Consider the following 26,053-nt stretch of genomic DNA (forward strand, 5'->3'; position numbering starts at 1 on the left):
CTTGCAGATATTTTTGGATGATAAGAGTCGAGTTTACACAATCCTTGAATATCTATGTTTACTTTTTACTTTCTAATGTTTGGCATTCATTTGATTTTATTACACATATTCTTACTTATATATATTTATGGAGGTCAACATTTCTACTCTAAAATCTTTTATTATATTCAATTAAGAACGTGTCTTAAAATTCATGAGAGTAGAGCTTTCAATCTTAACGATAATTAATTGCACGGATAATTTAAGATTTGGAATTGTACGAAGCAATCAAAGTTATGGAGGTATCACTTTCCAGTCTCATTTTTTTAGGGCTAATCATTTTATTTCTATGATTTTTTCTTATGTGTAATCTTGAGAACTTTAAATTCTAAGATGTGAGTAAATTATTTTTATTTTATGTATCAAGACAATTTTGTGCATTTGGTAATTATGTTTGTGAAAATTTATTCTACAACTATTCGATCTAGTTGTATTTGGGATGATTAGAAACTATAGTCTCTTTTTTATTATTCCTCATTGACGATAACTTTTTATGTATTCTTTCGAAATATGATGTATATGTTTCTGTCCAAGTAGAATAAATTGGAAGGAAGTGTACTCTTCGTATGTTTTAAAATATCAACAATCGCGGTTAAAAGTGACTAATTGTCTCAAATACATACTTATATTTAAAATAATTATAGTATTAAAGCTTGCAAAAATATATTTCATTTGTTGTCACGTGAAGTGAGCCTTTTATTTTAAGTCAAACAAATAAAACAATATTAATATTTTGAAAGTTTGATATGAGATTATGGTACAAATGCATAGAGATAAGAAAGATATTTTTCCCTTATAGTTTGTTCAATACTTCACCAGTATCAGTAATGCATTTCCTTTGTCCGCATGAAATTTGAATATGAACTCAAAATATAGGTACTTTTAACTAAATTTTTATATATAATTTTAAGAAATTTATTGAATAATATAAAATATAATATATAATCTAGTAACTTAGAATTAAAATTTTGAAACATAATTTCGTATGAGATTATATGAGTTAATTAATTTAACGTTATAGATGATATAACAAATTTTACATTTAACAAATAAATAAATGCAAAATAGAGATAGACTCTTCTAATTTAAAATTAAAAAAAAAAAAAGAACTTGGATTTTTTTTTAAAAAATTACTCCATTAACTATTTTTCTTTGACGCGTTGATTAATTTAATTTTTTTTTACGCGTCCAACTTTTTTTTCTTTTTTTCGAAAGCTATAAATAAGAAGTATAAGAACATAATTCACACGCTACCAACGGAAGAATAAGAACTTACTGCATACTCCGCCGGCGGGGTACGCCGCCGGAACTGTCCGATCAAAGCCCTAAGTCAATCTCTCGCACAATATTAGAAGAAAGGTAAGTAATGAGGATTTCCAGTTACTTCTCTGTTTCTATATTGTACAGGACAAAGACCATGGTATTAGACTATGGGAACTTGTAATATTCATCTTCAAATCAATTTCACTCTTAATATGTTGCTAGGGTTCAAGATGCCAACACTCACTTCAATTCTTGAAAATTAAAGAAGGAGAACGTTTGTCAATTTTTATTAGTAACTGTTTTATATTGTGCAATTCAAGGACAAAGATCATGTTATTGACCGCAAGAACTTGTGAGATTTTGGAGAAAGTTCAATTTCATGGTAATTCTTCACTATCTCATAAGTATTACTGATGCTTGCAGCCACGGCATTATTTGTGTTTTGAATTAGCCATGCGCCACCCACACACAGAACCACCCTTTTCGTGATATTACCCATGCACTCCCTTTTTTCTTATTCTCACTTCTCACTCTGCTCCGTTTTATACACAATGAAGATTTCGAGGTTTTCATCCGTCGATGTTCAATAAAGCATGTTATCTCCTGAGTTAAACAACTGTTGCTAGGCACTGCACTTCAGGTGGGTCTATGAGATTTTAGGATAAGTCCTTCTCTTTGTCTTTCTTCTCTGTTTCATAGTCAATCTGTTTCTTGCAGCTATGCTGCGTTTCAAAGCTTTTTGAGTTAATTGTGTTTCTGTGTTGGAAAGTGTTTTTTTTTGGTTGTTACTTTAACCACCTTTTGAAGAAGATAAACGACCTTTCACTATTCTTGACTTATTACTCTCTCTGGTGTAACTCAAAAAGCAATCAAATATGTCCTCCTTTGAGCTGCTTGGCACGGCAACTCAGGTGGGTCTATCAAACTTAATAGATAGTTCCATTTTATGGTGTATATTCTCCGTGTCGTAAGACTAACTGATGCTTGCCGCCACGATAAATACCACTGCTTTTGAGCTGATACTTGTTTGGGCTTTTGGCAATATTCATTTTCTTTACCCCTCCACACCACCCTTTTCGTGAAATTACACATGACCTTCCACTTTCTTATTCTTATTGTTCTCTTTGCTCCATTTATAAACCATGAGGATATGGAGTTTTTGTTTCGTGGAAGTTTTGTAAAACTTGTTTTCTCTCTAGCTGAGTAACTGGGACATGGCACAGCAAATCAGGTGCGCATCTATGAGATTTTGGGAAACAATTTTAATTTCTTAGTGTTTCTCCTCTTTCTCAATAGGCTAACTGATATTTGCAGCCACAACGGATTTCCAAGTTGTTGAGCTATTTGTGTTTTGGCTTCAGAAAGTTCAGTTTTTTCCTCATCAACCTACCCTTTCGCAAGTTCCCTAGTTTTTTTATTTTTCTCTCTGGTTTTACTGAAAATGGCCATCAAACATGTTATTTCTTGAGCTGAAAATTGTTGCTTGGCATGGCACCTCAGGTGGGGATCTGGGAGATTTTGGATAAAGTTCCATTTTATGGAGTTTCTTCACTATCTCATAAGGCTAATTGAGGCTTGCAGCCATGACAGATTTCTAAGCTTTTGAGCTGATTCATGTTTTAACTTAGCCATGCTTTCGCCCCTCTCAGAACCACCTTTTTTTCGTGATATTACTCTTGCACTCCCTCTTTTCTTATTCTTATTACTCACTCTGCTCCGTTTTATATACAATGAAGATGTGGAGGTTTTCATCTGTCGATGTTGAAACATGTTTTCTCTCGAGCTAATTAGCTGTTGCTAGCACGACACATAATCTGTTTCTTGCAGCCATGCTGCGTTCAAAGCTTTTGTATTGATCGTGTTTTGGCGTCGGTAAGATTTTTTTTTCACTTTAACCACCTTTTTTGTGAAAGTACACGACCTTCCACATTCCTTTTCTTATTACTCCCTCCGGTATATCTCAAAAAGCAATCAAACATGTTCTCTCTTTAGCTAGAGAACTGTTGATTGGCATGGCAACTCAGGTGGGTCTATCAGACTTAAGAGGAAATTCCATTTGATGGTGTATCTTCTCCGTCTCAAAAGGCTAACTGATGCTTGCAGCCACGACAAATTCCAATGCTTTTGAGCTGATTGTTGTTTGGGCTTTTGGCAATGTTCATTTTCTTCCCCCCTCCACACCAAACCACCCTTTTTGTCCACTTCTCTTATTGTTTTTGATTCTTTTTGCTCCATTCTATAAACCACAAGAATATGGAGTTTTTTTTTTTTTGGTGTAAGTTTTGTAAAACTTGTAATCTCTCTAGCTGAGAAACTGGGTCTTGGCACGGCACATCACGTGGGTCTATTGGTGTTTCTTCTCTGTGTCATAAGGCTAACTGATGCTCGCAGTCACGATGGATTTCAAAGCTTTTTAGCTAATTGTGTTTTGGCTTCACAAAGTTCTGTTTTTTTCTCACCAACCCACCCTTTTTCTGAAATTACGCATAATTTTTCTTGCTTTTATTTCTCTCTGGTTTTACTCGAAATGGCAATCAAACATGTTCTCTCCCGAGCTGAAAAACTGTTTCTTGGCATGACACCTCAGTTTGGTTCTCTGAGATTTTGGAGAAAGTTTCATTTCATGATGTTTCTTCACTATCTCACAAGGCTAACTGATGCTTGCAGCCATGACAGATTCCTAAGCTTTTGAGCCATTGCCCCCCCCCCCCCTCCCCTCAGAACCACCCTTTTCGTGATATTTCCAATGCGGAGCTCCTTTCTTGTTCTTATTACTCTCTTGTATAACTCAAAAAACAATCAAATATGTCCTCCTTTGAGCTGCTTGGCACGGCAACTCAAGTGTGTCTATCAGACTTAAGAGAAAGTTCCATTTTATGGTGTATCTTCTCCATCTCATAAGGCTAACTGTTGCTTGCCGCCACGATAAATTCCAATGCTTTTGAGCTGATACTTGTTTGGGCTTTTGGCAATATTCGTTTTCTTTACCCCTCCACACCACCCTTTTCGTGAAATTACACATGACCTTCCACTTTCTTATTTTTATTGTTCTTTTTGATCCATTTATAAACCGTGAGGATGTGGAGGTTCTTTTTTGTGGAAGTTTTGTAAAACTTGTTTTCTCTCTAGCTGAATAACCAGGACATGGCACAGCAAATCAGGTGCGTCTATGAGATTTTGGGAAACAATTTTCATTTCTTAGTGTTTCTCCTCTTTCTCAATAGGCTAACTGATTTTTGCAGTCACGATGGATTTCAAAGCTGTTGAGCTATTTGGGTTTTGGCTTCACAAAGTTCAGTTTTTTCCTCATCAACCTACCCTTTCGCAAGTTCCCTTGTTTTTATTTCTCTCTGGTTTTACTGATAATGGCCATCAAACATGTTCTTTCTTGAGCTGAAAATTGTTGCTTGGCATGGCACCTAAGGTGGGGATCTGGGAGATTTTGGATAAAGTTCCATTTCATGGAGTTTCTTCACTATCTCATAAGGCTAACTGAGGCTTGCAACCATGAGAGACTTCTAAGCTTTTGAGCTGGTTCGTGTTTTAACTTAGCCATTCTTTTCGCCCCTCTCAGGAATCAACTTTTTCGTGATATTACTCTTGCACTCCTCTTTTCTTATTCTTATTACTCACTCTACTCCGTTTTATATACAATGAAGATGTGGAGGTTTTCATCTGTCGATGTTGAAACATGTTTTCTCTCGAGCTAATTAGCTGTTGCTAGCACGACACATAATCTGTTTCTTGCAGCCATGCTGCGTTTTAAGCTTTTGTATTGATCGTGTTTTGGCGTCGGTAAGATTTTTTTTTTCACTTTAACCACCTTTTTAGTGAAAGTACACGACCTTCCACATTCCTTTTCTTATTACTCCCTCCGGTATATCTCAAAAAGCAATCAAACATGTTCTCTCTTTAGCTAGAGAACTGTTGATTGGCATGGCAACTCAGGTGGGTCTATCAGACTTAAGAGGAAATTCCATTTGATGGTGTATCTTCTCCGTCTCAAAAGGTTAACTGATGCTTGCAGCCACGACAAATTCCAATGCTTTTGAGCTGATTGTTGTTTGGGCTTTTGGCAATGTTCATTTTCTTCCCCCCTCCACACCAAACCACCCTTTTTGTCCACTTCTCTTATTGTTTTTGATTCTTTTTGCTCCATTCTATAAACCACAAGAATATGGAGGTTTTTTTTGGTGTAAGTTTTGTAAAACTTGTTTTGTCTCTAGCTGAAAAACTGGGTCTTGGCACGGCAATACGTGAGTCTATTGGTGTTTCTTCTCTGTGTGATAAGGCTAACTGATGCTCGCAGCCACGATGGATTTCAAAGCTTTTGAGCTAATTGTGTTTTGGCTTACAAAGTTCTGTTTTTTTCTCACAAACCCACCCTTTTCTGAAATTACGCATAATTTTTCTTGTTTTTATTTCTCTCTGGTTTTACTCGAAATGGCAATCAAACATGTTCTCTCCTGAGCTGAAAAACTGTTTCTTGGCATGGCACTTCAGTTTGGGTCTCTGAGATTTTGGAGAAAGTTCCATTTCATGATGTTTCTTTACTATCTCACAAGGCTAACTGATGCTTGTAGTCATGACATATTGCTAATCTTTTGACCTGATACGTGTTTTGACCTAGCCATTGCCCCCCTCCCCCCCCCCCCCCCCCCAGAACCACCCTTTTGTGATATTACCCATGCGGAGCTCTTTTCTTGTTCTTATTACTCTCTCTGGTATAACTCAAAAAACAATCAAATATGTCCTCCTTTGAGCTGCTTGGCACGGCAACTCAGGTGTGTCTATCAGACGTAAGAGAAAGTGCCATTTTATGGTGTATCTTCTCCGTCTCATAAGGCTAACTGTTGCTTGCCACCACGACAAATTCCAATGCTTTTGAGCTGATACTTGTTTGGGCTATTGGTAATATTCATTTTCTTTACCCCTCCACACCACCCTTTTCGTGAAATTACACATGACCTTCTACTTTTCTTATTCTTATTGTTTTCTTTGCTCCATTTATAAACCATGAGGATTTGGAGGTTTTTTTTGTAGTACTTGTTTTCTCTTGAGCTGAATAATCGGGACTTGGCACAGAACATCAGGTGTGTCTTTGAGATTTTGGAAAACAATTTTCATTTCTAAGTAATTCTCGTCTGTCTCAAAAGGCTAACTGATTTTTGCAGCCATGGAGGATTTCAAAGCTGTTGAGCTGTTTGTGTTTTGGCTTCGCAAAGTTCAGTTTTTTCCTCATCAAACCTTCCCTTTCGCAAGTTTTCTTGTTTTTATTTTTCTCTCTGGTTTTACTCAAAATGGCAGTCAAACATGTTCATTCGTGAGCTGAAAAATTGTTGCTTGGCATGGCACCTCAGGTGGTGGTGGTCTGTGAGATTTTGGATAAAGTTCCATTTCATGGTGTTTCTTCACTATCTCATAAGGCTAACTGAGGCTTGCAGCCATGACAGAATTCTAAGCTTTTGAGCTGAATCGTGTTATAACTTAGCCATGCTTTTCCCCTCTCAGAACCACCCTTTTCGTGATATTACCCTGTCACTCCCTCTTTTCTTTTTCTTATTAGTCACTCCGCTCCGTTTTATATACAATGAGAATGTGGAAGTTCTCATCTGTCGATGTTGAAATATGTTTTCTCTCGAGCTAATTAGCTGTTGCTAGCACGACACTTAATCTGTTTATTGCAGCCATGCTGCGTTCAAAGCTTTTGTATTAATCGTGTTTTGCGTTGGTAAGATTTCTTTTTGTGACTTCAATGACCACCTTTTTAGTGAAAGTACACGACCTTCCACATTGCTATTTTTATTATTCCCTCTGGTATAACTCAAAAAGCAATCAAAGGTGTTTTCTTTTTAGTTAGAGAACTGTTGCTTGGCATGCAACTCAGGTGGGTCTGTCAGACTTAAGAGGAAGTTCCATCTGATGGTGTATCTTCTCCGTCTCAGAAGGCTAACTGATGCTTGCAGCCACAACAAATTCCAATGCTTTTGAGCTGATTGTTGTTTGGGCTTTTGGCAATAAAATTTCCACTTCTCTTATTGTTTTTTTTTCTTTTTGCTCCATTCTATAAAACCACAAGAATATGGATCTTTTTTTTTTTTTGGTGTTAGTTTTGTAAAACTTGTTCCCTCTAGCTGAAAAACTTGGTGTTGGCACGACACATCACGTGGGTATATGAGATTTAAGAAAATAATTTCAAAGCTTTTGAGCTAATTGTGTTTTGGCCTCACAAAGTTCTGTTTTTTCCTCACCGACCCACCCTTTTTCTGAAATTACACATAATTTTTCTTGTTTTTATTTTTCTATCTGGTTTAACTCGAAATGGCAATCAAACATGTTCTCTCCTGGGCTGAAAAACTGTTTCTTGGCATGGCTTTTGACCTGATTCCCCCCCCCCCCCCTCAGAACCACCCTTTTCGTGATATTATCCATGCGGAGCTCGTTTCTTGTTTTTATTACTCACTCTGTTCCGATTTATACACAATGAAGATTTGGAGGGTTTCATCTGTTGATGTTCAATCAAACATGTTATCTCTCGAGCTAAACAACTGTTGCTTGGCATGGCACTTCAGGTGGGTTTATAAGACTTTAGGAAAATTCCATTTCTTCTCTGTCTCATAATCAATCTGTTGTTTGCAGCCATGCTGCGTTTCAAAGTTTTTGAGCTAATCGTGTTTTGGCGTCGGAAAAATTGTTTTTGTCACTATAACTACCTTTTTGGGGAAAGTACGCGACCTTCCACTTTTTTGTTCTTTTAACTCTCTCTGGTATAACTCAAACTGCAATCAAACATGTTCTCTCTTGAGCTAGAAAACTGTGGCTTGGCATGGCAACTCAGGTGGGTATATCAGACATAAGAGGAAGTTCCATTTCATGGTATTCTCCACCTCATAAAGCTAACTATGCTTGCAGCCACGGCAAATTCCAATGCTTTTGATCTGATTCTTGTTTGGGATTTATGCAATGTTCATTTTCTTTCCCCCTTCACACCAAACCACCCTTTTTCATGAAATTACACACGGACTACCACTTCTCTTGTTCTTATTATTCTCCACACCAAACCACCCTTATCGTGAAAGTGCTCAACTGATAGGACACTTTCCGGTTTTATAGATTTTCTTCATTTGCATGCAGTGAGGAGGACCTACTTTGAACACGTGCATATCCTTCTCCATTGCGAGTATTTTCCAGTGGGTTTGGGATTCCTCTGAGTTCCCTTAATCAAATTGAATGCAGGCGATGGTTCATTCAAGCTCTAAGGTTACCTGATGTTTATACAGTGAAGGTATAAGATGTGATAAGTTTATCTTTTCTATTCTCTGTTTTCCTAACAACCACTATTTAATTTGCAGGTCCTTCAATTTTTTGTGTATCCAATTGTTTCAGTATACTTTCCTGGACAAAGAAACCTGAAAACTAACCTTTGGTTAGCATTTACTATATTGGATGCTTGCTTTTTACGGTGTTTTTGTTTTCCTTGACCTCCGTAATGCAGATATCAATTCAAGATTTGTTTCCAAAGGACCAATACATAAATTACTCAATAACATAACGACGAGTTTTGACAGTGCTTCTGAAAGTGAGCAGTGAAGTAAATCTCAGATATATCCATTGTTTTTGTTGAACCTAAACTGCCCTAGATCTTTATATGATTCGATTTTGGAGCGTTCAAAGACCTCTGTGGAATTTAAGGCGCGAGATCTTTTGATGACATATATTATTTATTAAATAATTGTTTTGGGGTTGGGAAACAAGTGTAAGTCTTTGGATTTTTTTTTTTGTATAATTGAGTTTGTGTTAAGGCTTGTTTTGTGAGAATTAGTTTGGGTTGTTTTCTGAAAAAAATATTTTAAAACACCTAATCATTTTTGAAACTCTAATGTGGGTGATAAATAGGTTAAAACTGGCTAAACATCACTATTTATTACTAATTGTATAGGATTTCAATGTATTAAAAAGGAGCCCCTGTTTAATAAGAGCCCCTGACAGCCAAGGCCTTTGCGTTGCAATGTTCCCGTAGAACAAAATTATCTCTCACTTGCTTTGGGAGAACAGTACAAAACCACGTCTCTAGATTCTTTTGGTTGCAAAACACAACAGGCCAATGTTAACAAGGACATTTCATACATATTTATTTTACTGATTAGAGTGTTGTATTTCTTTATTACAATGTGTTTGCTGCTTTTAAGACTGACAATTCTTCCAGTTTGAATTAACTCTCCTGATTTTTGCTTGCCGATCATTCCTGACCTGAATAAGAGCATGGGGAGTCAAAAGGAGTACACACGACGGAGAGTCAAAAGAAGGTAAGCCAACTATTCCCGACCTCAATTAGAGCTGAATTTTTCTTGTGCATGTTTTAGTTATTTAGTTTCATTTCTTTCACGCAATTTTCAAGAGTATCATAGATTGCATTGTTATTAATCATGAAAACATTAGAGATTACAATGTCTATTTTAGGTCTCCTAGGTCACAATCTCTTTCAAATTCCATCTTGCTTTTGTTCTGATCTTGTAATAGAATCGTTTTTACTCAAATTTTCAGAATTTGCTGCAATAAAAACCTAAAGTTCTTAGATTCTGGGACAAAATTTGCTCCATCCAGAGATTACAGTCGAGAACCTCTTACGACACTTATTACTTATTCTCTTCAACATTTGTATTCTTCCCTCTGAAGGATATATACCTTTCTAGATGTGGAAAACTAAGAACGACATGCACTTCGTCAATAGCTTAGTTTATATCTGTTCTATGCTCTATCTTGTTGAAAGCAAGAAGGATTTGTGAGGGTTTAAGCCTTTTAAGTGTCATTTGTTCGCATTCTCTCTTAATGGTCCATTTTATGTTTTAATTGGGTTGATTATAGGAAGTGAATTATGAATTATAACTTATAAGGGAACAGTTTTTTTTGTTCTAATACCATCTGTATTAAGACAATGTTCTCTCCTTTTGAATTATAAGGCCTAGAAGCTTGAATAGTTTCCAACTTAATTTGGAAAACTATTCATGAAATCATTCATGCTTTAATAATTGTTGTCTTGATAATACAGTTTTCGTGTATTTTATGCGTTAAACTAACTGATGAGGATCTGGTAGAATTTATTTGACAGGTTAGTCCATTGACACTAACTGGCTTATATTTTACTCCTTCATTAACTCTAATCTTCCTTATGGAATCTTGCTTAAATGCCGTGTCACGTTCTCGGAATAATGTATTTGCAACCCACAGCTTGCTGAGACAGCTGGATCATCAACTGTACCCTATCAGTGAATCAGGTCCTGAATGGCTTGCAGGAGTAAGTTGATTTTTAATTTATGAATCTGGAGCTATCTTGATGCTCTCACCTCCACCCACACCCCCACATAAGAAAAAAGAGAACAGTGAATTAAAACCAAAAGTGATTTAAGATATTTTTCCTTATTCCTGCTGTCTATGTTTTCCTGTGTTTGAACAATAACTTCAATATGGATAGAGTGGAACAGATATAGAGGAATGAAGATCAATATACCAGGGCAACTAATTTTTGGGGTGAAGCATAACTGATGGATTGATTCCTGATATTGTCATTCTATTTATTTATATATTTTCGTAGAGGCATATGTTTGGAGATGCATTGTTGCCTTCAGAATGTTCTCTCATTGTTGAGGAGTTGAAGCAGACTTCATTGTCTTTTCAGGTGAAAGGAAAATTGCATTGTAGGAAATATCTGAGTTGGAACTCCATTTAATGGTATGTTTAAGAGAAAATTGCAATTATTAATGATATCTTTTCATTTGTTAGAAGCTCATGGCTGACCGACTACTATCCCTCTTGTCAACATGAGAAAATTTCAAAGTTAGGTTCGTGGAGTAGGAGTTCCTCTGAGGATACTTCCTGTCTGGTTTACTTCGAAAGCTGTATTTTGATTTGATTGATCAATCATTTGGTTTGGTTATATATCTTGAAGTCCAAATAGGTTCTTGTATTCTCCGAAAGAGTCTCCGCTAAGAATTTCCCTTGCGCATCCCTGTTGCTCCTTCAATATTTTTGATACTGAAAGTGGTCCGTCTTTGATTCACCAGCTAACTTGAGGACAATTCAGGTCTGGTTTCTTCCATTTTGTTCATTTTCTTATGGTGAGGATGACCTGATTTGCACACGTGCTTCTTCTTCTCATTGCCGCTGTTGTCCAGTGGGGATTTCTCCAAGTTCCCTTAACAAATTGAATGCAAGCATAGGGGCATTCAAGCTTTCAGGATACATCTCAGGTCCTGATGTTTACACAGTGGAAGTATACATGCATGGATAAAGAGCTGTTATAAGTTATCTTTTCTACACTTTGTTTCTTTAACAACCACTGTAGGTCATTCAGTATTTCTGTATCCACTTATTTCAGTATATTGTCCTGACAAAGAAAAACGGAAAACTAATCTTTGGTTAACATTTACTAAATTATATGCTTGTTTTTTGACGGTGTTTTTGTTTTCCTTGAACTTCGTTATGCAGGTATCAATTCAAGATTTGTTACCAAAAAGGACCAGTACAAGAATCACTTAATAACATAGCTATGAGTTTGGAAAGTGCTTCTGACATTGAGCAGCGAAGTAGATATATTAACTGTTTTTGTTGAATCTAAACTACCCAAGATAAATTTTTTTTGATCCGACTTTGGAGCCTTCAAAGATGTCCGTGGAACCTAGGTGTGCTTTTTGTTGGCATTTATGACTTAGATTCCTGTTTTTTGCTTACGCAATCATTTCTGCTTCCCTTTAAATAATTTTGCAGTCTTTTTTTTCTTTTGACAATTTTACAATAATTTTTGTAAATTTAGATATTTGCTACATCAATCTTCTTGGAGCCTTGCTATCTTTTGGAGATTGTGACATCCAGTTGTATATTAATTTTTGAGTGGGATCAGGGTAGAGGGTTGGCATATATTCTCAGGAGTTTTAAACTATTAGGTTAATCTAGGCCAATCTAATTCACAAGAAAAAATTCTGCTTTTCAGAAAAAATAGAGCCCTACCAAAACATTTAGGTCGATTTTCATTCTTCAGCTGTGAAGGTTGGAAACACAGCTTTGACCTATGAAGTATGTTATTGCTATTGATCTTTGGCATTATTCTAGAGACTGAAGAGCTGAAAATGTTGCTTGGCGTGACAGTTGGGTGGTTGTATGTGATTTAGTAGAAAGTTCCATTTCATAGTGCATCTTCTCTGTCCCATAAGGCTAAATGCTTCCTGCAGCCATGACAGATAACAAAGCTTTTGTCCTGATTCGTGTTTTGGCTTGGCAAAGTTAAGTTCCCTCACCCCCCCCCCCCACCCCCCCACCCACACCAAACCACCCTTTTTTAAAAATTACACATGACCTTTCTCTTTTCTTATTCTTATTACTATCTCTGATCCATGTTATAAACCATGAGGATGTGGAGGGTTTGTCTTATGTGGAAGCTCAATAGAACTTTGTATGATTTCACAAGGGTTGTTGAGGAGTTGGTTTTCAACAGCCTCGATGCAGATACCACCAAGGTGTACTAATTTACCCTTTCAAAGTTTCAATATTTTTTTATGCTTTATTAGGTATGTAGAGTTATTTATATTGGTGCTTAGGTTTTTATAGCCCAGCTTATGTAGACTGTATATGTGTCTGTTTCTTTGTTTCTTTCATCTTCTGTTATGCTTCATTTTCGTCTGACCATTTTAACTATAGTTTCATATGCTTGCTTTACACCAGCGACATCAAACTATTGCCTTTCAGATGATATGCATGCTTTCCCTGCAAGCTTTGGCCTTAAAGGAGAGGCTCTGGGCTCCACTTCTGACATTTCTTTGTTGGAAATTGTTACTAAAAGTCACGGGAGGCCAGATGGATATCGTAATTTTTTGAAGGTAAAGTTGTTTTGAGTGTTAGTTGGTCATATCCATTAGGATAGGTATAAAACTACTATCTTGGTCTTTGTTCTTGCCATTGTTACAGGGCAGATTTTGTAGACAAGATGTTGGTGCAACAGGGAATTAATGTATAAGCCTATCTCACACAGGAGTTGATTTTTGTTTGCTAGTAAGGAAATTTGTTGAGATTTTTCTCTTTGCGGTTGTTGTTCATGATGTAGTTTTACAACCAACTAGTTCGAAGGAACCAAATGCAGTACTTCTAGTATGCTCACAATTCAAACAAATAAAAATATTGATTTACTTACTTTACTTCTAAAGCTATATTGATCTTTTAGTTTTCATATATAATCTTGAAGCCCAAAGAAGGTCTTGCTTTCTCTAAAAGTGTCTCTGCTAAGAATCTCCCTTGTGCATTCCAGTATCTCCTTTAAAATTGTTGATATTGAAAGGTGTGTTTGTTGTACCACTAACTTTAGGTTTTTACCTATCTGGTTTCTTACATTTTGTTGTTCATTTGCATGTCATGAGGATGACCTGCTTTGCACACATGCTTCTCCTTCCCCATTGCCGCTATTGTCTAGTGGGTTTGGGTTTCATCTTAGTTCCCTTAATAAATTGAATGCAAGCGATGGTTTATTCTAGCTCTCTGGATACATCTCAGCTCATGATGTTTACACAATGTAGGTATAACGGCCCAAATTGATGGATAAAAGATGTGGTAAGTTATTTTTTCTACACTTTGTTTCCCCTAAAAACCATTTCAACTTGCAGGTCCTTCAATATTTCTGTATCCAATTAGTTCAGTACATTTTCCTGACCTGAGAAAATGGAAAACTAATCATTGGTTAACATTTATTATATTTGATGCTTGTTTTGTACAGGGCGAAATGGTCTGATGGACCCATATACTTGTATGAGTTTATATTCTGACCTTTTAACTTTGCTCTTTGTCAACTGAATCTTTTAACTCAATAAATCTCAACATTTTAAATCCCATTGGCTTTGTGTGAACTTCAAACGCCCAATGAAAATGACATATCCTCATCCACATCAGATTTTACCTGACACATTATTTATTATTTAATTTTTTAAAAAAGTTAATTTTTTCTTCTTTTTCACTCCATTACTCCATAGTTACTTGAGCAACTTCTAGAATTCTTTCTTCCATTGATATCAATGAATCACCATTACAATACCTTAATATATCTTAGTATTTGCACATAATTTCACAATATACTTTATCTAATTTCCCAAAGATATTCAACAATTACTTTCACCATTACCCTATAAAAATGAAAAGAAAGATAAATAAAGAACAATTTTGATAACAAAAGAGGTCAAGATACTTATGTTTCTTCCGACAACTGTGTATCGCAACAATTTTTTGAATTTTCCTTTGTTTATTATGTTCAATGTTTTTGCACAATTTCGTTTTAATTTAGGGGAAAGAGAAAAAGAAATTGGAAAGGAGCGGAGAAAGGGAGAAAGAGCGAATGGGGGTATGGGTATAGGATAGGGAAACTGAAGTAATGGTAGAAGAGGAAAAGAAACGGGGATGGGTGGGGGATAGGAGAAAGAATGATATATTTATTTTAATAATTGTCTTCTGTTTATTCTATTTGTTCTTTAAACTATTTTTAGTCTAAATTCTAGTGTCTACGCTCTTTTTGGCGTGGAATCTTGTATTTATTCTAACTCATTAATCAAGTTACCACATAAGCACGGTCAACGGTTGAAGGGATTTAAAATGTTAAATTTCATTGAGTTAGAGAGTTCAATTGACAAAGTTCTAAGTTCAAAGGTTCAAAATACAAATGCATACAAGTACGAGAGGACCGTTTCGCCTTTTGTGCAGTGTTTTTGTTTTCCTTGACCTTCGTAATGCAAATATCAATTCAAAATTTGTTTCCAAAGGACTAATACATATCTTACTTATAATAACATAAATATGTGTTTTAAAGATGCTTCTAACATGGAGCAACGAAGTAGATCTCAGATGAATTCATTGTTTTTGTTTATCCTGAACTTCCCAAGATCTTTATATGATTTGAATTCTAGAGCCTTCAAATGACCTCTGTGGAATGTAAGGCGAGATTTTCAGTTGGCACTTATTATTTACTCCTATTTAAAAAAGAATTGTGAGAAATATGGGGAAAAAATAATATTGAATTGTTGTTTTTTACATTATCACGTTGAGAACCTATTTATAGACCTTAAAATACAATCCTTTACCAAGTAGGATACCATTTAGTATTTCTATTCCTATTCTAATAGGATTGTATAAACCTAAACATATTCCTATTCCAATAGGATTGTATAAACATATTCCTATTCTAACACTCCTCCTAAAGTTAGTGCGTGCAATTCATGTGTACCTAGCTTGTTACAAATGTAATTAACATGGTGACCGATGAGGGGCTTGATGAGATATTTGCGAACTTCACAAAATTGACGGTCATTCTCAATGTGCATGTCTTCTCATTAAATATTGGATTTGATGCATAATGTCAGTCAATCTCAGTGTGCTTAATCTTCGCATGAAATACTGAATTTGATGAATATTTGATGCATAATGTTGGTGTTGAACTTTCCAAACCAAGCTTGAGAAATATTGTTCTAGACCATGGAGTGATTTGCACAATCGACATGCAAGTCTACTGAACTCCCCTGAGCAACAAAGTGCTCAAAACCTAGTATATGTATATGGATCTTGTCGGAATCAATAGATGAGTCGATATTAAACAAGTCACAGAAAAACTGGTTGGAACATATGATCATATGTCAGAGTATTAAATTTGATGGCTAAAAGTGGTCACAATCTTAGGAATAAAATTATATAGGTAGGGTCGGAATGATGTCACGACCCAACTAGAAAATAGAAATTAAATATGATAGTTTGAATTGATGGAGCAACCCCGTTGAAAAAGAGAAGTAACATGGCACAACCTTAATGAAAAAGAAAAATTATATAGGTTGGATTGAAATGATCGCATAACCTACGCAAATCAAATTTGAGGAGTCACTGGAAAGACGAATGGAACTATGCAAATCGAATATGAGTCATTGAAAAGACACATGATGCTATGCAACTCAGATATGAGAAAATAGTCGGTAAAAATCACGGTACTATACAAATTAAATATGAAAAGTAGTCTGAAGAGATGCACGGTGCTACGCAAATCAGATATGCGATAAAAAGGTAGTCACCGAGAGGATGGTACTGTGCTACACAAATTATATATGAATAAGCAGCCACTATAATGATGGCACAGTGCTACACAAATTAAATATGAAAAAATGCTCATCATAATGATGGCACGGTGCTACAAAAATTAAATATGAAAAACTAGTCACTAAAATGATGGCACGGTGCTACACAAATTAGATACAAAAAAGTAGTCATTGGAATGATGACACGGTGCTACACAAATTAGATATGAGAAAATAATCACCACAAAGATACACGGTGACCCAACTTTTGCTAATATAATCATTAGCCAGAGGGGTGGGCCACCGGCAGTGGAAACTCTTTGATTTTCTACCAAGATCGTAGAAGCTCTGATACCATGTGAGAAATATATTGAATTATTGTTGTTCTTTTACATTATTACATTTGTGAGAAATATAGGAAAAAGATATTATTGAATTGTTATGTCTACATAATAACATTGAGACCCTATTTATAGACCATAGAATACAATCCTTTATCAAGTAAGATACTATTTAGTATTCCTATTCTAATAGGATTGTAATAACCTATTCCTATTCCAATAGGATTGTATAAACCTATTCCTTTTCCAACACTCCCCCTCAAGCTAGTGCATACAATTCATGCACCTGAACTTGTTACAAATGTAATTATCACGAGAACTGCTGAGGGGCTTGGTGAGATATCTGCAAGTTGATCAATGGACTTCACAAAAAATTGACGATCAATCCTAATGTGCTTGTCTTCTCATTAAATACTGGATTTGATGCATAATATCAGTAAAAATAGAGATAAAATTCTAGTATTGAACTTCCCAAACCGAACCTGCAAAGACTGCTTTAGACCATAGAATGACTCACTTATACAAGTCTACTAAATTCCCTCCGAGTAACAAAGTGCTCAAAACCTTGTATAAAGTATATAGATCATGTTGGAATCAATTGATGAGTTGATATTAAAACAAGTTACCGATAAATTGGCTTGAACATGCTCATATATCATAGTATTAGATTTGATTGCTAAAAGTGGCCACAATCTAAGAAATAAAATTATATAGGCAGAGTCAGAATGATGTCACAACCGAACTAGAAAATAGAAATTAAATAGGATAGTTCGAATTGATGGAATGATCCCATTGAAAAAGAAAAATAATATGGGTAGGGTTGGAATGATGGCATAACCCTACGCAAATCAGATCTAAGGAGTCACCGGAAAGACGAATGGAACTATGCAAATCAAATCCGAGTCACTGAAAAGACACATGATGTTATGCAACTCAGATATGAGAAAATAGTTCGAAAAAATTCACGGTACTGCACAAATTAAATATGAAAAGTAGTTCAGGAGATGCACGGTGCTACGCAAATCAGATATGCAAAAAAAAACATAGTCATCCAAAAGATGGCACGGTGCTACACAAATTATATATGAAAAAGTAGTACTTGAATGATGACACAGTGGTACACAAACTAAATATGAAAAGTAGTCACCGAAATGATAGCACGGTGCTACACAAATTAAATATGAAAAAGTAGTCACCGGAATGATGGCACGGTGCTACACAAATTAAATATGACAAAAGTAGTCACCGAAATGATGGCATGGTGCTACACAAATTAAATATGAAAAAAGTAGTCACTGGAATGATAGTGCGGTGTTACACAAATTAGATGTGAAAAAATAGTCACCAGAAAGATACACAGTGACTCAATTTTTATTTTTTTTGCTAACATAATCATTGGCCGGAGGAGCGGCATATGAGTAATAGCCGCCCGCCGGCAGCGGAAGCTCTTTGATTTTCCACCAAGATTGTAGGGGCTCTGAAACCATGTTAGAAATATAGGGAAAAATATTATTGAATTGTTGTTGTGTCTACATAATAACATAAAGACCCTATTTATAGACCATAGAATACAATCCTTTATCAAGTGGGATACTATTATCCTACTTAGTATTCCTATTCCTATTCTAATAGGATTGTATTAATCTATTTCTATTCCAATAGGATCGTATAAACCTATTCCTATTCTAACAACATTGAGACCCTATTTATAGATCCAATCCTTTACCAAGAAGGATACTATTTAGTAATCATATTCCTATTTTATAGAATTGTATAAACCTATTCCCATTCTAATAGGATTGTATAAACCTATTCCTATTCCAATAGGATTGTATAAACCTATTTCAATTCTAACAAGAATGACCCAATTTCTTTTTTAGTTTGTTTAAAAGAGAATGACACCTTTCCTTTTTTAGCAACACTTTAACTTCAACTTTCCACATGGCATGTTTAAGGCCACAAGATTAAAGGACATTTTTGGTACATTTTACATAATTTTAATTAAGAACCACAAAATTAAAAAGTCTTCTTACTTTTCTTAAACTCCGTTCCAAGTCAAAGTAGACCATTCTTTTTTAAACAAAGGGAGTAATTTTTTTGGGGTTGGGAAACGAGTGTGAGCATTAGGATTTATTTTGTAGATTTGAGTTTGTGCTAGGGCTTGTTTGTGATTTTGGTTTGGATTGTTTTCTGTTAAAAAATATTTGAAAACACCCAATCACTTTTTGAAACTCTAACGTGGGTTAAATAAATAGGTTAAAACTGGCTAAACACTATTTGTTATTCCTAATCGTGTTGGACTCCGAACTATTAAAAAGGAGCCTCTGACAGGCAAGGCCTTGCGTCACAGATGTTCGCGTAGAACAAAATGAGCTCCCTTTGTTATGGGAGAACAATGCAAAACCACGTTTCTAGCTTCTTTTGGTTGCAAAACCATATAGGCCAATGCTAACTAGTAAATGTCATACATATTTGTTTCTTGATTGGAGTGTAGTATTTCTTATTATAATGTGTTTGTTGCTTCTAAGGAGGACAATTCTTGCAGTTTGAACGTAGTCTCCTTATTTTTGCTTACCGAATCTTCTTTTGCTTTCCTTTAAATGGATTTTGCAATAATTTTCAAAAATTTTGTCAATTTTTCATAGATCTAGATGCTACATCAATCTTCTTGGAGTCTTGTTATCTTAAAGAGATCGTGATATCCAGCTGCATATTGATTTTTGATTTCTGACCAAGTATTTTAAAAGGATATGGTTCTTTGTTGTTTCTCTCTGATTTCTTGAAGTTTCTAATAGAAAATTTATTGCATACAGTGGTAGTCCTTATTAAGAAGTTTGTGATATTTTTGTTCCTGCACCACGAGAAGAATATTTGTCACGGGATGTATATTTTTCTCATAAGTATCAATTTTGGGTTGTACTAGCCCCAGAGCTTTGGTCAGTGATGATGACTCAAAACGGGATGTGAAGGGAATATGTCACAAGTTTGAAACCTATCATCGACAATGAGCCTGATATATAAGTGAGATCAGGGTAGAGAGGTGCCTCCAATTCTTAGAAGTTTCAAACTTGTAGGTCAATCAAAGCAGTCTAATTCACAAGATAATTTTATGTTATTTGAACAAAAATTGAGCCCTAATATGACTGAGACAAGTATTAGAGAAGGAAGGGACCCCAATCCTGCCATAAGGAATATGAATGTTGAAGAGAATAAGCTTATGGTGGCTGGTTGGTTCTTCATGTTACTTGTAGGATTGGGGCCGTCCTTCTCTTTATTGAGGATACTGTCGTGAGGAAGTAACTCTTGGTGAGAGCAATTGTACCCGACATTTTTATGCAACATAACTTGGGATTCATTGTAAATTTGGCTTTGTTTTCTCCACATTCCCTTCCCTGTAAGATGTAGCACCCCACTGCCTCCCTAGAAGAGGAGGGTGGGGGGAAGGAAACAAATTGTAGAAGGTTGGTTAGTGGAAGAGACAGTTAATTATGTATTTCAGTGTTATGTCCATCGTGTAGTTGTATAACTTACTTTTCTCTTAAGCTACTTTAAGAAAACCTAGATAAGATTTTAGTTTTGGAAATATCTTCCTCATCTATTGCTATTCCATTCCCTGCTGCTCTTTTTTGATTTACCTGTGAGTTATGTGATCAGGAAAAAGAGGTTCAGGCTTAGAGTTGCAAAGCTTCACTTTCTTCCCTGCAGCCAAAGAAACTTACTGGAGAGTGCATTCAGTAGAGAGATTCAATCTTCACAGAATATTCTGTGCAGAAGTGCTTCTGAAAAGCATGATCCGGAGTCCAGATTCCTCTGTCAGAGCAAAAGTTCAAGTCGATCAATTGGCTCTCCTGCTCATTGCACAGCTGGCGTGAACTGGAAATCCAAAAGCTCTGCGCAACCCCTTTCATCTAATATTTTACCTAGAGAGGATGATTTCCTGGATAACAAATTCAGTGCTTCAGTTAGATCCAACTATAAATCTGACTGTGAGGCAGGTTCAGGATGGGAGGATATGATTTTCAAACAATTGTAGCTGGCAGTTCTAGAGAGGATGCTTATTTAGGGTATCACTTGAACTTGATGACAGTTCAAATGTGATGCATGAGAGAAGGAAAACATTTATTTGGAGCTGTTCTTAATTTGCACAGAAGCCTGAAACGTGATGGATCATCTCTTGATTGTGATGAAGATCTTAAGTTCGATAAAAGTAACTAAAGGAATAATCAAAATCACCCTGAAGATGATTATAGTGTTGAATTTGAAGTTGCTGATGATGTAAACCTTGTCTTAAATCTAATGTCTCCTAGAGTCGAGGAAATATATTTTGAGAAATTTCTCCTGGTTAGAAACTCAGAGCAAGGCATTGCAGAGGCTAAAATTTGCCTGGAGATTCAGAAAAACTTTATTAACCAAGAACATTCTGGATAAAGATGATCATCTTGTGAATTTCATTAGACAGAACAAAAATTATGGTTCTGGCCTGCTATCTTTTAGTCCAGAACTGTCTCCTCTGCCACCAGATCCTTTGCTCGTGACCAGGTTTCAACATTCATTGTCAAGCTTCAATATCATTTACCAGGTTAGTTAAGTTCTTTATTTAGATTTTCCTCACAATCCATTTATGCAACTTGATAAAATCGTCATTTACCTGAAATTCCATTCCACTAAATTTTGCAACATTTATTGAAGTTGAACCTAACTCTGTCATGAAGTTATATGTTTTGGTTAAAGCGGGAACTTAGATCTGATTGACAAGCAACCAACATCTGTCACGTTTCTTGTGGTAGCATTCTCTAATACCTGATACATTCAAAAAGTTAAAAGTATATGTAATCCATTTGAAAATCAGTCTTATAGGGGAAAGGTAATATAGTATTGATTGTAGTTGTTAATACAGGATTAGGAAGTGACATTAAATATTAGGACTCAAGAATTGAGTTTTGGAATTATTGGGAGTAGAGCTACATTGTGTAGTAAATACACTAGGGCTGGGAGAGATTGCTCACCTACATTCTCGAACCTTGTACTAAACTTTAGAGCCTTTTCTCTTTAGCATTCCTGTTCCTCCCTCTGAAGGATATATGCATGTCTAAGTGTGGAAAACAGAGCATGACAAGCACTTCTTCTCAGTCTAGTTATTCCAATATGAGGTATCTATACAACATTTGCTAAGAGCTAATAGTTCTTTGCTCCATCTAGTTGAAAGCAAGAAGAAATTTGAGGGTTTAAAGCTTTTAAGGTCATTTGTGCATATTGTCTCTTAAGTTCCATTTTATGTTTTAATTGGGTTGATTATATTGTTACTTCTAAGGGAAATTTTTTGTTCTAATACCATCAATAACTAGCCAGCGCTAGAGGTAAGGGACAACATTTGTGCTTACGCAAATACCTTTTTTTACTAACTCTTTTGACTTTTCTCCGACATGAATCCCGATGTAACGTTTAAATCAACTTCCAACCCATAACCCCCGCCGGTGGTCCATCACAGAATCCTCCTCCCCTATTCTTTTTCTGACAATCTCCTTCCACCAAAGCCTCTAGCAGACACCCGCGACCCAACCCCAAAAAAACCCATCCCCATAATTCAAACAAAATAAAAAATATTGATTTACATACTTTACTTCTAAAGTTGTATTCTGTCCTGATTGATCTTTTGATTTGCATATATAATCTGGAAGACAAAGAGGGTCTTGCATTGTCTGAAAGAGTCTTTACTAAGAATCGCCCTTGTGCACTCCTACAAATTTGTTGATATTGAAAGGTCCCTCTTTGTTATTGCAGCTAACTTAAGGATATTTCCTGTTTAGTTTTCTTTTGACTTTGTCCATTTGCATGCAGTGAAGAATGAAGATGACCTGCTTTGCATACATGCTTCTCCTTCTCCTTTGCTGCTATTGTCCAGTGGGTCGGGGAGTCATCTGAGTTCCGTTAACAATTTGAATGCAAGTGATGGTATTTTCGACTCTCAAGAAACATCTCACGTCCTGATGTAAGATATACAGGCTAAAATTGATGGATATAAGATGTGATAAGTAATCTTCTTTACTACACTTTGATTCTCTAACAACCACTGTCTTAGCAGGTCAGTATATTTTTCTCAACAAAGAAAACAGAAAACTAATCTTTGATTAGCATTTATTATATCGGATGCTTGTTTTAATTCAAGATATATTTCCTTGGTAATGAATTTTTTTCTGAATCTCCTGACAAATGTTGACCTCTTTAATGCCTTGCTTTGAAATTTGCATATATTTCCTTGCCTCTAGGAGACATTTGATTTAAGACCTGGCTAACATCATCAGCTACTTCAAATTTAACACTATATTCATCTTCAAGGCGATTTTGTTGATTTCTTAGTTACTTTTGTAATATCTTCATCACTATCAAAAGATAATTTGTCATGAGGATTAGTAGGTTTTGTCTTCCAGTGGAAGTTCAATAAAACTTGTTTTTACTTGAGCTGATTAAAGTGATGCATGCAGCCACGACGGATTTCAATGCTATTGAGCTAATTGTGTTTTGGCTTCGCAAAGCTCAGTTTTGTTTTCTCACCAAGCCACCCTTTTGGTGAAACTACACATGACCTTCCACTTTCGTATTTTTATTACTCTCTCCGGTGTAACTCAAAATTGCAATTAAACCTGTTCTCTCTTGAGCTGAAAGGCGTGGCATGACATCTCAAATGAGTTTGTGACATTTTGGAGAAAGTTTCATTTCATGGTGTTTCTTCACTATCTCATAAGATAATTGATGCTTGCAGCCATGAAAAATTCCTAAGCTTTTTTGAGCTGATTCATGTTTTGACTAAGCAATGCATTCCCCCTCTCTCAGAACCACCCTTTTTGCAAAGCTCAGTTTTGTTTTGACTGAACTTTTCTTATTCTTATTACTCACTCTGCTCCGTTTTAATACACAATGAAGATTTGGAGGTTTTCATCCGTCGATGTTCAATAAAACATATGATCTCTCGAGCTATAAGCAACTGTTGCTAGGTATGGTACTTCAGGTGGGTCTATGAGATTTTAGGAGAAGGTTCTTTTCTTGGTCTTTCTTCTCCGTCTCATAGTTGATCTGTTGCTTGCAGCCATGCTGCGTTTCAAAAAATTTGATATAATTGTGTTTTGGCATCAGAAAGTTTTTTTTTTGTGGTCATTTTAACCACCTTTTCGGAGAAAATACACGACCTTCCACTTTCCTTTTTCTTACTACTCTCTCTGGTATAAACTCAAAAAACAATCTAACATGTCCTCACTTGAGCTAGAAAATTGTTGCTATGCTTGGCATGTCAGGTAGGTCTATCAGACTTAAGAGGAAGTTCTATTTCATGATGTATCTTTTCCATCTCATACGGCTAATCAATGATTGCAGCAATGAAAAATTCCAACGCTGTTGAGCTGATTTTTGTTTGGCCTTTTTGCAATCTTCATTTTCTTCCCCCTCCATACCAAACAACCCTTTCCATGAAACTATACATGACCTTCCAACTTTTCTTATTCTTATTATTTTCTTTGCTCCTTTTTATAAACCATGAGGATGTGGAGGTTTTTTCTCATGGAAGTTTTGTAAAACTTGTTTTCTATCGAGCTGAATAACCGGGAATTGGCAGGGCACATCAGGTGGGTCTTATGAGATTTTGGAAAACAATTTTCATTTCTTGGTGTTGCTGCTGTCTCATAAGGCTAACTGATGCTTGCAGCTGCAATGTATTTCAAAGCTGTTGTGCTAATTTTGGTTTTTGCTTTGGATGGTTCATTTTTTTTCTTATCAACCCACCTTTTTGCTGAAATACACATAAGTTTTCTTATTTTTATTTCTCTCTCCAGTTTTAGACAAAATGGCAATCAAACAAGTCCTCTCTTGAGCTGAGAAACTGTTACTTGGCATGGCACATCAGGTGGGGGTCTGTGAGATTTTGTGGGGAAGTGCTTCTGAAAGCATGATCCCTGAGTCCAGATTCCTCAGTCAGATAGAAAGTTCAAGTCGGCCAATTGATAAATCTCTTGCTCATTGCACAGTTGATGTTAGCTGGAAATCCAGAAGCTCTGCGCAACCCCTTTCATCTAATGTTTTACGTACAGAGGATGATTCGTGGATAACAAATTCAGCTTCAGCTATAAATGATAAATCAGACTGCCTGTTAGGTTGAAGGATGAGTCTGCAGCAATTGTAGCGGGCAGAACAACAGAGGATGCCTCCTCTACGGAATCTCTTGAACTTGATGACAGTTCAAGTGTGACGAATGAGAGAAGGAAACCATTTATGCAGAGCTGTTCTTTGCACAGAAGTCTGGTACATGATGGATAATCTTTTGATTTGCTTAGAGTTGGACTGTTCGCCTAATCTGAAAAGGTGATTGGTTTACATTACTTTTCTATTTTGTAAATGTAATAGGAAGTTCCTATAATCGTTCAGACCAAAAAGGATAACTTAACAAAAATGTATGTATTAGATAAAAACGGACGAACAAGGTGATTTTTGATGATGTCGAAAGTTGATATATGTATCTGTGGTTTTAACTCTTTTGGAAGTTTGCAAGCTTATATGCTATTTGCTATAGCAAAATCTAGCAATTACAAGGCTTTTCATTAGGAGCTTAAAAGGATTTAATTTCTTTCTAGAAAAAGAAGCATCGATTCTCTTACCATCCTTAGTTTATTGATAACTATTAGTGCTTTGTAGTGAAGCATGTTGAGGTTCAAAAAATAATATTGTTCCTTCTCTGTTTACTCCGTATTTAAATTACTATATTGCATTCATAATCATTGTATTTAAATCATTGTAATGCATTCATGATCATTAATCATTATGTTCTATCCCTAGCAGAATCCATTTATTATGTTATCGTTTATGTTGCTTAACATAGCATAGTATTTAATTTCTATATATACTTGCGTTTAAAATGATTGTAGGACTCAGGTATACTAAGAAACATTTAATTTGTTCTGATGTTGGCTATTTTACTAGTTAAGTTAAATAAATAAAGCAATATTAATATTTCAAAAGTTTAAAATGAGATTATGGTCATTAGAGAAGGGAGATAATAGTGTACAGTTCGATTATGAATTCGAAATACAGGAAGTTACTATTGTATACAAGTAGTGTCTGATTTCTATATTTTGCATGTGAATACATTGTGTAGTACTTGAAAGCTTCCAAGAATTTTTGACATATTGTGAATGTACTAAACTACTCATAAGAACCAAGCTTTTTTTTTTTTTTTATTAGATCTCGAATTCATGAGAAATTTATTTTCAATTAAAACAAAAAAAATCAACGAATAAGTAATATTGAAAATTTATATATAATATGATAATCTAACTAGAA

The 26,053-nt window shown here is 35.5% G+C and overlaps 1 protein-coding gene across 29 annotated transcripts; it reads left to right on the forward strand.

Moving 5' to 3' along the window:
* On the forward strand, window positions 1–25,320 carry LOC104645681 (uncharacterized). 29 transcript variants are annotated; one of them, XM_069294027.1, is made up of 21 exons: window positions 338–1,398; window positions 1,525–1,684; window positions 1,860–1,942; window positions 6,346–6,395; window positions 6,477–6,526; window positions 7,792–7,874; window positions 8,437–8,587; window positions 8,655–8,671; window positions 8,798–8,881; window positions 9,509–9,608; window positions 10,352–10,411; window positions 10,531–10,597; window positions 10,979–11,031; window positions 11,384–11,603; window positions 11,788–11,981; window positions 13,018–13,172; window positions 13,261–13,344; window positions 13,863–13,896; window positions 20,384–21,308; window positions 22,568–22,811; window positions 24,553–25,320. In XM_069294027.1, exons 18-19 carry the CDS (start codon window positions 13,892–13,894, stop codon window positions 20,760–20,762), a joined length of 384 nt encoding a protein of 127 aa, XP_069150128.1. In that variant the 5' UTR covers window positions 338–1,398; window positions 1,525–1,684; window positions 1,860–1,942; window positions 6,346–6,395; window positions 6,477–6,526; window positions 7,792–7,874; window positions 8,437–8,587; window positions 8,655–8,671; window positions 8,798–8,881; window positions 9,509–9,608; window positions 10,352–10,411; window positions 10,531–10,597; window positions 10,979–11,031; window positions 11,384–11,603; window positions 11,788–11,981; window positions 13,018–13,172; window positions 13,261–13,344; window positions 13,863–13,891; the 3' UTR covers window positions 20,763–21,308; window positions 22,568–22,811; window positions 24,553–25,320. The 29 variants fall into 29 exon arrangements, with proteins under 29 accessions (XP_069150142.1, XP_069150140.1, XP_069150143.1 ...); XM_069294028.1 differs by lacking the exon at window positions 13,261–13,344 and having other exon boundaries at window positions 9,562–9,608; window positions 11,384–11,549; XM_069294021.1 differs by adding an exon at window positions 23,651–23,735 and having other exon boundaries at window positions 9,562–9,608; window positions 10,979–11,981; window positions 13,261–13,896.
* Window positions 25,321–26,053: the final 733 nt, after the last annotated feature.

The sequence above is a fragment of the Solanum lycopersicum genome, chromosome 2 (assembly GCF_036512215.1).
Source record: "Solanum lycopersicum chromosome 2, SLM_r2.1".
Classification (NCBI taxonomy): Eukaryota; Viridiplantae; Streptophyta; class Magnoliopsida; order Solanales; family Solanaceae; genus Solanum; species Solanum lycopersicum.